The 12005-nt window shown below is 40.4% G+C and overlaps 1 protein-coding gene across 1 annotated transcript in view; it reads right to left on the bottom strand.

Annotated features, from left to right (window-relative positions):
* The window catches only part of RGL1 (ral guanine nucleotide dissociation stimulator like 1), a 76140-nt gene that overhangs the window by 46335 nt on the left and 17800 nt on the right, over positions 1–12005 (bottom strand). The window contains exon 3 of the mRNA XM_032192032.1: positions 2295–2503. Coding sequence (XP_032047923.1) covers positions 2295–2503 — 209 coding nt within the window. The remainder of the gene's footprint in view (positions 1–2294; positions 2504–12005) is intronic.

Raw genomic sequence — 12005 nt, 5'->3', positions numbered from 1 at the left:
CCGAATTTGCTTGTCTGATACTTGGGGCCTTTTATAATTTATGCCAAGTAAGTAAGAACCATACTTGTACTGCTCTTTGTGTAACAGGCTGCTGCCTCCAGAACAGAGTGAAAAATATCCAGAATAACCAAGCTCAAACTCCAAAACTGTCATGTGGGGTACAACCCTTCTTCCCTTTTTGCCTCAGTATGCTCCTAAACATCTGCCTGACAGTCTACTCCTCTCCCTCTTTGTCTCTATAATCTTTTGACAGCAGAGGGACTTCAGGGCAGGGCTGTTGCAAACACTTTTAGGCGTGTTTGTAGAGTGATTTGGAAAATGAAGTCACAGTCTCAGGTGGGATATTTATTTGCCTTACCAAAATACCTCACAGAGAAGTAAGAAAATCACTAAAAAAAAAAACAAAAAAAACACACCTCTGTTGAACTGGATGGCAAAAAGCACATACAAAGATGCTTTCTGAGCACTTGAACATGATATATGAACACACTTCTAAAACAAAATAAGTTAATTGAGTTTTACACAAGAGACTTTAATTGAAAAGATAAGTGTTCATCTTCGGGTTTAAAGCCACCTTTGCTGACTAATTCACAGTATATAAACTGCTTGCAAATTCTCACTGATTACAGAAAGAAAATTTCCCCAGATGCGTATCAATCAATACGTAAGAACCCCAAAAGAGCTGTATGACAATCCACCAACACAGAGAAAAAAAAAGCATCGTTAGGGGAATGGTATTTAAAATAGCCATTTTGGGCAGTGCATAATTGCAAAGGCTATTATTTTATTTATTCAAAATTTTAAAAAGTATCTTCTGTCAAAAACATATCTTTAAAAAATAATTCACTTAAATTATATAGGAAACATTACTGGTTGAAAGTGACAATGTAGATGCATACAGCTATTGGTTTCTCTGACAAATCTGAGACTCCTTGGTAATTAACATTCTTATGGAGTAAGAGATTCTCATGACACATTGTCATTCAGCTGTCCAGCTCTGCTTTAATGTTACTGGAATTGCACAACCTCAGTGCCTTTCACACGCTATTCTTCAAAAGATGTGTATGTCCAAAACATAAAATCCAAAACTGAGGGCATAGAAAGAATTACACATTCAAAAGAAGGAATCCCTCAGCATCTCTTTATTTCTGCATATATGCATAATCAATTTTTGTTGCCTTTTATGTTCTACAACACGATTTGTATGGACTGAGAAGTAAAGCTGACTGTAGTGAATCTAACTGTACAGTTAGCCTTCCACGGATGGCTTCTCTTTCCTCATCTGACTTCTCACCTGGCTGTGAAGTTGCTGCATTTGAGCAAACACAGTTATTATTACAATCGCAGCAGGCCTGGCAGTTAGGCACTTCAATAACATTATTAATTGAGCTATATAACATTCCTACGAAACAAGTGGTATTATGCTCCTTTTCAGACATAAAGGAAAAGCACAACTTATCCATGCTTTGTTCCTTATCTGCCTAGTGGGAGAGAGAGAATTAAAACCTAGGAGCTCTAATGCCAGTTCTCCAACTGCTATATGTCAAAATAACTGTTTCTGTGCATCATTCAGTTTTGAAAATGAACTAAATATGATACTTTCAAAAAATAAAAATAAAAAAAAATCACCCCTGACCTAGCCACATCTCAATTACAATTTCAGGTGAGAAGAATAACACTAAATGTTCTAAGCTTTTATACACATGTAGCAGACGCGATTTAACAGCCTTGTCATAAAAGCTATCGAGGCATCAAGGAGTTCCTTTTTGGAACAAGGAGTTCCAAAACATTATGACTGCATGTTCATCTAAAGTAGCAGAAGTGAATGGTGCATTTTTGTCTACATTTGTACAATCCCTGTTTCAAATCAGTAGCCCTCAAAAAAATTAGAGTTATTTATGAAAACACTAGTGCTCAACAAAACATAGCAATCTATGCTAGGTATGACTTTGCAGCCCACTTTTTTTTTTTTTTTTGGGGGGTGGGGGTGGGGGGTGGTAAATCTAGGTTAACTTTCTGGTGCTGGTCCCAGTTTGGTTCCCTAGCAGCCAGACATGGCACATTTTCCTGACATGGGAATATTTTCCTACTAGGCTTTGATGAGAATTAGAATATAAGCAGCATACATTTACACATTTTATATCTACAGTGGAATTCTGAATCTTGCAGTATTCTTGACATCTGTGCATTGGGTTATTCAGTTCATGTCCAATGAAAATAATGGAAGAAATTTCTGACAATGTCTCCCTGTCACATAAATGACAGCTCAGATTCCACCATCCACTGGCTCTTACCTGTCAAGGAGAAGCTCTAGTACTTCCTTAGTAGAAGCAAAGCCCCTGTATGTTGAGAGAAAGATACTGATGTAGGTAAAATCATTATCCCCAAAAGCTGTCAGAAGGTTCTCCACAAGTTTCTCCAAAGTTCCAGCTTTTATTGTCCTGATCTTACATGTTTCGTACTGGCTGACAGTATGTCCTGGAGGTAACTGGTCCCCTTCAACCTACAAAGTTAAAGCGAAGACAAAACACAAAAATCAGACAGAAGCCAAATCCCTCACATAGTCATCACACTAAAACAGATTGTTTCATCTTTTCACAGGAACAGTTATTTGGTAACCCATCTTAGTTACTATTTTTTGTAGATTTAGTTACTGTATTTTGTAGATTTGGGCTCACCAAACACTGTATCAAATAACAGAGGTTATTTAGTAAGTTGATTGACAGAGAAATATTTACAGCATATTTAATATTTTGACAGCTATCAAGTTATCTTGTGATCCCACCATATATATTATGTAAAAGAAAGTTCATTATCCCACAAAGAAATTAATATTGCTAGAGGAAACAATAGTGGTGATTCACAGTCTCACTTAACTTCTGAATAAGCACTAAAACTGACCACAGTTAAACCAGCGTCAGAACTTGTGATTCCTTTGCTGCAAATACCAGTTTGGGGCTTATACAAAACCTAAGGTCATGAGCACATTCAGACACAAAGCCTTTCACGACAGCAAAGAAAGTATCAAAGACATCTTGCAAACATGCCATTATAACACTTCAGTTATCTCCTACAGTTCTTGTTTGTCACAGTACTTGTCAACTAATCACATGTTTGGGCTTTTTGGTTTGGTTGCTTGTTGCAGGGGGTGGGTGGATTTTTTATTTATTTATTTATTTTAAGTCAGCATTTACTTTTACTGCTTACAGCCTGCTTCACGTCTGAAAGAACAAGAAACACACCCTTAAAATTCGTACTTAGAGAACAATTCAAAAAATTATGTTTGTGACTAGTTTAAATACTTATCTGTGACGAAAAGTCTTAAAAGCAGGATTATAAATTATACAACCAAACAAAACAAACAAACAAAAAACCAAGAGCAATCTAATGTGAAATTTCTCTTTACTGGTTGAATAAGCTACCTGTGGGAAGGAATGTGCAACAAGACCACTGATCTGTAAGCCCTGAGCCTTACAGAGGCAGCATCAGGAACAGTACAGCCTCCCTTCTACTTCTGTTATTTAACAGGAACCAAACTGTCCCCAGCTTGAGAGCATGCTGTGACGCACCTGCTCTGCTACCTTGATCGCAATTACATGCATAATGACTGCTTAATCACTGTAATCACACAGCACCAACACTGGAACAAAAAAAGCTGTTTCTCTTTAGAGAAAGATGGCCTCATCCTACCTGAGGGTTTGCAATCACAAACAAAAAGAAAAACCCTGTAAAAGATCCCCAGACATCACCATGATTTTTGTACATGAACTCGTTCACATTTCTGAGCTCAGAAAACGTTGTGTTCAAAGCAAATACATACGTATCTAGGATTAACAGGAGTATAAAAAAGGAAAAATCATATAATCATGAAATATTTTAAGATTGTGAAAACCTATTCTTAAATCTGTTTAGGTTAGATTTATTATGTCAGTTGAAAAATACTACAACACAACCTTTTACTTGGCAAGAACAGACAAGAGCCAAGCTTAGTCTTTGTGTCATCAGTTCTCCTTCAGTCTCAGAACAAAAACCAAAGAGTTCAACCCACTTTCAGCATAGCATGATTGCTCTGCAGATTTCCTTCTCATACTTGCTGTGAGTGCATGCTTTCAGCCAGGACTGCTGTGATGATACTTTTCTGAATCACAGCCTTCCTTACCTAGGTAACAGCTCCTTCTGCATCCTGACGTGGCATATCACCATGCCAGATTTCCCAGAGAAGCTTCACAGTAACATTTTACAATTTAACAGCTCTTCTGGGTTCTGAATATTGAGTCCGTGTTCAAATGGGAGCAGACTGATCAATGCCGTATATTCCCACAAGTAACAATTTAAGCCATATTTTGTGTTTCTATGTGACTCCTTGACAACACGTCTCAAATTCACCCTGAAGAATTGCCTCCCAGACTAAATATGAGGTCCAGGCACAAGGCCATTTTGACCAGAGATTGTGCTTCAGAAATTATCTAATAAGGGAAGAGTTAGAAATGAGGCTAACTGTTAGAACAACACCTTGGTACTAGACTAAAGACTTGAGGATACCACATTAATGACATACAGGTGCTAAAGACTCTGGATTGGTATACTGGCAAAACAAAAAGGAGTAATTAGGTATGGATAGCCTGTCTATTTCACATTAATAGCACTAACTTCCATTGCTTTTCAACTGATTATCATAGATAACCCTTCTTCTCTTTGGCAATAGACATCCTTAATGAGGCTAAAGCTCTGCTGAAGAAAGCAGAGAAGCACAGAAGAAGCACAGCTGAAAGCACAGAAGAAAGCCTGCACCACAGCACTTAGGCATTAGTCTTTCACCCAGCAGATTTCCCCACTCCATGACAGGCTGAACGAAGGCAGTCTCCTCCTCCCCTCTCGTTCACTGATGCGAATGTGTTTCAAGCAAGGACAGGATCTGCTTCCAAGATTGATACATGCTCCTTTAAATTCTCCTTTAATTGCAACACTGCAACTTTCCCAAGACATCATGTTAGGAGAAGCTTGTTATTTCTTTTACATATATATATACACACACACACAAAACAACAAAACACCCTCCAAATCCTAAAAATCTAAAACTAAGTTTGTCAGCAAGACACAAAACTGCTAGAAATCATTTTAAGATGCTTTTAGGGATTGCTTGTATTCGTATTACTTTAGTAAGCTTGCCTGTAAGTTTAAAAGGAAAAAGGACTTGGCAGACTTTCAGAATAAGACATTGTGGGCTGAGCTAGCATGCTAACAGGAAACTGCTCAGTCTGGATTTAATCAAGAGGCCATCTCTTCACTGACATAAGCAGGCTACCCGAAGGCAAGAGTTTTTGTGTTTGCTTTTGCACTGACTGCCTGCTCAGAGGCATACTGTAACTATTGCTATTAAAAGATTTTCCTAAAGCCCTTTGCAAGTTTTGACAGTGGCAAACAGTGATCACTGTGATGTGGTACCACTTGAAGCCACCAGAAGGTTTGCTCTGTTTCCCTCTCCTTCCTTTTGTCTCCATCAACAACACATCCAGCAGCCTAACACAGGTCCTAGACCCCAACATCTCACAGATTCAGCAAGTTTTCTTGGCTGAAAATCAACAAACAAATATAAAATGCCACATATATATTTAAATTGTCTCACTTTGACTTTTCAGGCAAAGAATTACAGCCTCAATAATCTGCAAGAGTAGCTGATGAGCAGATAACTTCCCACCACATAGAGGACATCTTTCAAGAGCAAGCACAGAGAGGTTGAACTAAGGTATGTCCTTTCACCTCCTCATTCTTCAGACTGTGTGGGTACTGACCTAGCATCACTGCAAGACTTCCACTGACCCTCTGCAGCACTGTGCCTTCAGAGGGCTTTGAAGCTCTCTGCTAAGGGCACTGTCCTACAGCTGTAGGGCAGGAAACATAACGCGTGCTTACAGTTCCTGCTCAAACAGGAGAGCTCTGCACAAACTGAAAGCCACTTTAGGCTAAAAAGGTCCTCCAAAGGCAGCTGCAGAGGCCTGGTGCTGAAGGAGCTGCCTCTTGGTTCCAAGCTGGCCACAGTTCCAGCCCTGCCCTTGCCCCTTCAGGCTGGCTCCTGAACCTGCCCTCAGTCCTACTCACCAAGGCTTTGTGAAGGTGCAGGGCAGCTGCACACAGAGTTGCAGGATGAGGAAGAGATGCACAGCATCTTAACAGCCAACAGATGTGGTCTCTCTGTTGCAGGCCCCAATACAGGGCTTGAGTAAGCAGGTCGGAGGTTGTGACATCCTGTAATCAACACGGCTCACAACCAGGTGTGTACAAACAAGGGCCCTTCCTGAACGCAGTGACACACTGGGAGCAGCCTTTCCAACTGCCTGTCTTTCCCGTCAGGCCTCCTTTGCAAGGACTGACTGTGATACACCAATTCCTTGCCATTTTGTCTACCGGGGGCAGAAAAATAAAGCAACACCTCCCCACACTCCAAAGTCACCAGGTATTTCATTCAGCTTAACAGACAAAATGCAGCTCTTGGTGCCGCAGCCTCATGTGTCAGAGGTACAGATGCTGTTAATCTCCAATGGAATTATAAATTAAATTCCTCCAACTCCTCAATTAATAAAATTTCCTGTCAATAGGAACAACAAGGTAAAGAACAGTTAAAAATCTGAACAGTGCAAAAATAAGCTGTGGCCCAAATAGACATAGAGACTGCTAGTCATGGTCTCAGAAGTGTCATTGGAAACAAATCTGTTTTATCCAAAACTCACAATCTGCAGGTTTTTTCAACTCAAGTGTTGTCTGCTACGATTCTGAAAGTGAGAATCATGGAATGAAATCAATGTAATCCCTTTTCATTAAGCAGACTAAAAAAATACCAAAGAAAACAAATGACATGAACAGTAAATACATCAGATACCAAATACTAGAGGTTTAGTCATTTAAAACATTACCACTTTACTAAAGACTTGTTTTATTTAAAAATTCTGCAAAAATGATTTTCAAGAGCACATAACTAACTACTGCCTCCTAAATTCCATTTTTATTGATTTTGACAGTTAGATTTTTAAATGCCTTCGACTTTGTATGAAGCGTACAGCTTTTCCAGATGGGTAGTTTTCCATCCTAGTTAGTATTATTAACTTACTGGACAGACACCCTACACTGGACAAATAACTGCAGTTATTTGTATGTTAGGCAAAAATAAGTCTCTAATCTAAAGAATGACTCTTTCATTTCAGTGTTTGCCTAAATATAAATCTTCTGAAACCTTCTGAAAGGAGGAATAAAATGCTTTTTGTAATTTGAACCTTAATTTTTTTGATAATGCTTCTTACACACAGCCTAAGCCTATAATATCCATACTCATCCTTATTTCTTTTTTAAATCATGGAATGATTAAGCTTCAGAAGTTCCAGAACTACAATCATCCATAGCACCAGTCTGACAGCAGAAAATACTGAGGCATCCTTCGTTTAACAGGCAATCACACATTACTCAGCTAAAACAGAGTTGTTTGAAGAACAACCATATTCCTTGGCCAAAAAGTCCCATAGAAATTAAGCAGCAATAAGGCTTCAAGATGCTATGTAGAACTTCTGTTCACTTTGGCCAAGTATTTTCATAAAAGACAACTTCAAAGATATTAACAACTTATTTGAACTTATTTGGTGCTAATGAACTTTAATGGAAGCTGCTCCCCTGAAAAGGAAGGAAGCCAGACTCTCCCACGTGTGCATTGAGGTAAAATCCACAGCAGCTGACAATCATGCTGAACTGACTCAAACCTGCACACATTATGCTTACTGCCCCTGTCCAGACCACATGATCATTAAAAAAAACTATGAAAAATGGTATTTTTGCACTAACAATACCACGTAGCAGTGTGCATTACAAAGATCAGTGACTGGACTAAGGTTATCAAATGAGGCCCGAGGCTTCACACACTGTCAGGATAGGCCCCTGGGTGTAACATCTGTGCTTCCTCCTGCGACCAATTCTGTGGGTCGGGCAGCATGTAGGAGCCTTGCATCCCACCACTGTCCTCTTTGCCCTTGGCCTCTGCACTGCAGAACCATCAGCCTGGAAAATAGCTCACATGAGATAAGACTCTGAATCTGAAGCTGAATTTCCACTCTAGGAAACCACGGCTGGTTATGCAGGAGTGGGGAGGCCAGAGGTAGGATCTCCTGCAGCCTGCAGGCTCCAGGCAGCACGGTGCTTTCCTTTGCAAGAGTGGCTGCTTTTACCAAGCTGCACAGTTGGAAATAAAATGAATGCAGAGCTCCCTCCCTTTGCTAACTCCCATTTCCTCATTCTAGATGCTGCTGAAAATCAGAATTGTGTGTGTTGACTGCACCAAACTCAGAAGCCAAAATAACTTCGAGCTCTTTCCGATGATCTGACAGCTAGGGGTATTCCTGGATTTCCAAAGCTCCACCCTTTTCCCTTCCTTTCTTACCACATAAATAACCTTTCTTGGCAGCAAACCCAAGTTTCCAGGACCAATTAATTCCATGATCATTGTTCAAAAGGCATTCTCATTTTCTCATATCCTTAAAGCTCAGAGTCTGGCACGTATCTGTCTGAAGATCTGGCAAACAGTAACAAAAGCTGTGGGTCATATTCAGAGGTTAAAAAAAAAAAAAAAAAAGCCTTACACAAATGCTGTTGCTCAGTTAGAACCCTTTCACTCAAGCACCTTGCGGCTACTTAAAGCCACTCAGGGGAAAATAATAAACGACGTGCATACCAAGGCAGTGAGCAGTGCTTCTCACACCTTCTGAAGTTATGCAAATTTAGACTCATTTGGTTATCAAGAATGATGCAGAACTAGCTCTAAATAAATCAAAGCAAAAGTACAGAAACCTAATTTACGTATCACCTCTTGCTGCATGCATATAAAGGAACTTAAGCGAGCCCATAAAGCAGTTGAATCTTCAAAGAGATCTATATTAAAATGGTATTGTCCAACAACAGCATAAAAAAAATCTCTGCCAAGGGAAGATATAATTCCTCCTCTCGATTTGGTCCACTTCTTAGAGGTGCTTACACAAAGGAATGTGGCTTCATTATTCAGTGAGAATCAAGTCCTCTGACAGGTTCACTACATAGTACACATGCTTTTTAAAGAGTTTAAAAATTGGCCCAATAGCGTAGAATCCCAATCCTCATCTCCAGCTATCTTGTATGCTTTACACACTCACCTTCTCACTGCTTCCTACACTCACAAAACTCCTTCTCATTCTGGCTCTCAGCCACCTTGCCAAGCCTTTTAACAAAATCAAGACAAGCCCTCCCACCCTCATATCTGTCTTCATTCAGTTAAATGAACCTGACATATCAGACTAGTTCAACTCTTTATTTTTATTTATTTTTCCTTCTTTTGACACATTTCACAGACCTGCAGTTCGCCACAGTCAGGTTCTCTCAAAATATGTTAGAATGCACAAGTATTCCTTGTGATGGTTTTGATTGGACATAGAAGTTGATAAGTTCCTACTTTACAATAGGAAACCAAGAAAAAGAAACCAGTAAGTCAGGTAAGCACTCTTAGTCACGTGCGTTTCACACTGTTTGAGATGTAGCTGTCATCAAGTGACATTTGCTAGAAATATTTTTCTAACCCAACAAACAAATCTGTCCCATATTATGAGGAGCATTACTTCTATAAAATCTGTCATCCTCCTCTCCTCAGTGCATAGGAACACCAAAACATCCAGTCACCGAACTGAGCAATAAATACTAGAAATAACGGATGGCTAAGTGAATAGGGCACCAGAACGAAGGTGAGGAAATAGGATTTATTCCTCATTTTGGCAGTAAACTTGGGCCATTCTGTAAAATATTTTTACTTCTGTAGATGAAGGAAATGCTACATAGTGTATCCACAAAGGAAAAACTCTGCACAGTCTTTGGACTTGTGTAAAACTGTCAGAACTAATAAAAGTTTTCACAGGCATGGGTTATAGGGAGTCCATGAGAGAGGGAAACAGGCAGCTGGGGCAGTTCACCTGCGCCCCAGGAGCAGTAAGTATTTTTTCTGCTAACATCCCCTGTCTTCACTCCTCTTCCTCCCCTTCCCTCTCCACGCGCACTGCTCCCAACCTGTCCTGGAAGTCTGTAGGTGCCAAAGCCTGCTTACAGATGCCAGGCTGAGTTGCTTACCAGTGTGCATAAAAGAGAAAGGAAGGGATGTTGAGCAGGGAAAAAAAAAGTACAATAGGTGGCAGCCAACTCAGATACTTCACCTGGCTCTGACTCGGAAATGGCTTCCAATAATCCTGACTACAGACTGCAGTGCCAGGGACACCGTGCCTTCCACTTCAAGGGTGCTGGTACCTGCCAGACGCTGCAGTGCTTCCAGCCACAGACGGGCACATCAACACTGACCTGCTCTGGGACGTATTTTGAAGCCCGTGGGTGGCACACTCTGTGGAGCTAAGCAGTATCATTTCTATGCAGAGGCCACACAACCGGTGTAGCAGACCACCAATCCCACCTCACGCTGTTGCAGTGAGTGGATGGCAGAAGCTAGGAACAACTGAAAATGTGACAGACCCATACGCTCAGCTCAGCTCAACTCAATTCCAGCTCACTTCTTCGTAAGGTTTCCTTGAGAGCAAACTGACTCCTACTGTAAGGAAAACTACTCCCCAGTAGCTCCTCGGCCATTTTCCTGGCTTTGGAGGAATCTCCTGTCAGTGCCATGCAATGCCAGTCGGTCTGGATCTTAATGTAGGGCTGAGACACCCAAGTGCTCAATCAAAGAGACCTTTGTAAGGCCGTAACCCTTGCACTGTTACAGAGCGATTGCAGAACACCGTCCCAAGCCGGCAACTAAGGGCACAGCAAGCAGACCAGTACAAACCCAGGTATGGACAAACACTTTGAAAAAAGAACACTGTAAAAAAAAATTGCCATGCTTCTATCAAACTACATGACACACCGATACACATTATAAGCTGTCAGGTCAGATACAGTTGCAGCATGTGGCAAGGACAGTCATTTCTTAGTGGGTAAATCTCCTACAGAGGAGCTAAATAAACTCTGAAATGTCATTTCAAAGCTCATCTAGTCCAACTGCAAAAGTGTTGCATAAATGGTTACGAACCACTATGTCGACTTCCCAACTCTAAGAGCATTTTTAACAACCATGCACAGATAATAACCCACCTTTAATTTAACAAGTCTAGCAGCTTATGCTGAATTTCCGAGTTAAAAGCTAAAGTCCCTTTTGGTTCTTCCAGGACTTCTTTCGAAAGCAAATATTAAGAATTTTGTATGTGGCAGGCTGCATAAACTAGAAGTCAGGTTGCATTATTCAGTGACATGCCACAACAACATGGCCTCTACACAAAATACTTTCTGCTAGTTTAAACTAATCTAGATTTAAAAGGCCTACACCATTGGATCTTTTTCCCCATACCACCCATACCAACACACTTCCTTTTTATATATATATATATATATATATATATATATATAAAAGGTACTGCTGCTAACATCATCTTCCAAGCCCGTAAATAGCTGATAGCCTGCCTCGAGATTGAGAGCTTCGTGTGCCCTTCCAGTCTGTGCACGTAACTCTGTCTCCACAAACTTGGCTCCTGGTCTTGTCCAGCTCAGTGCCTGTGCTCTACCGCATAAGTGCACTGTCAAAGCCGTGTCCCCTCCCAGGTCCCCGCTTCCCTATTTTAGTGTTTTATGACCCCTGACTACTTTGGCACAAGGCTAGGCAGCACAGTATTATTTCCAGTACAACTGCATTTTGACGCCACTTGATGTTGCTACAGAGTCAGCCCAAGTACATCACCACCAACATCAACTGAAAATTCTCAATTATCCCCTTATTTATACACTGCCTGGATGTTAAAGATGACAACAACTTTAAATTTACCCTAAGAAAATCTATTATACAAATTCTGTTTGTGAAATACTTGTCGGTGAAGCAATTTGCCGCAATTCTTTCATGCTGTGATTTTTTTTAATAAACACCAAATATAGCAAAGGGAAGGAATGTTTCACATTGCTGCTTACACAGTCAG

Source organism: Aythya fuligula, chromosome 8, assembly GCF_009819795.1.
Source record: "Aythya fuligula isolate bAytFul2 chromosome 8, bAytFul2.pri, whole genome shotgun sequence".
Taxonomy (NCBI): domain Eukaryota; kingdom Metazoa; phylum Chordata; class Aves; order Anseriformes; family Anatidae; genus Aythya; species Aythya fuligula.
This window is presented reverse-complemented; position numbering and strand designations above follow the sequence as displayed.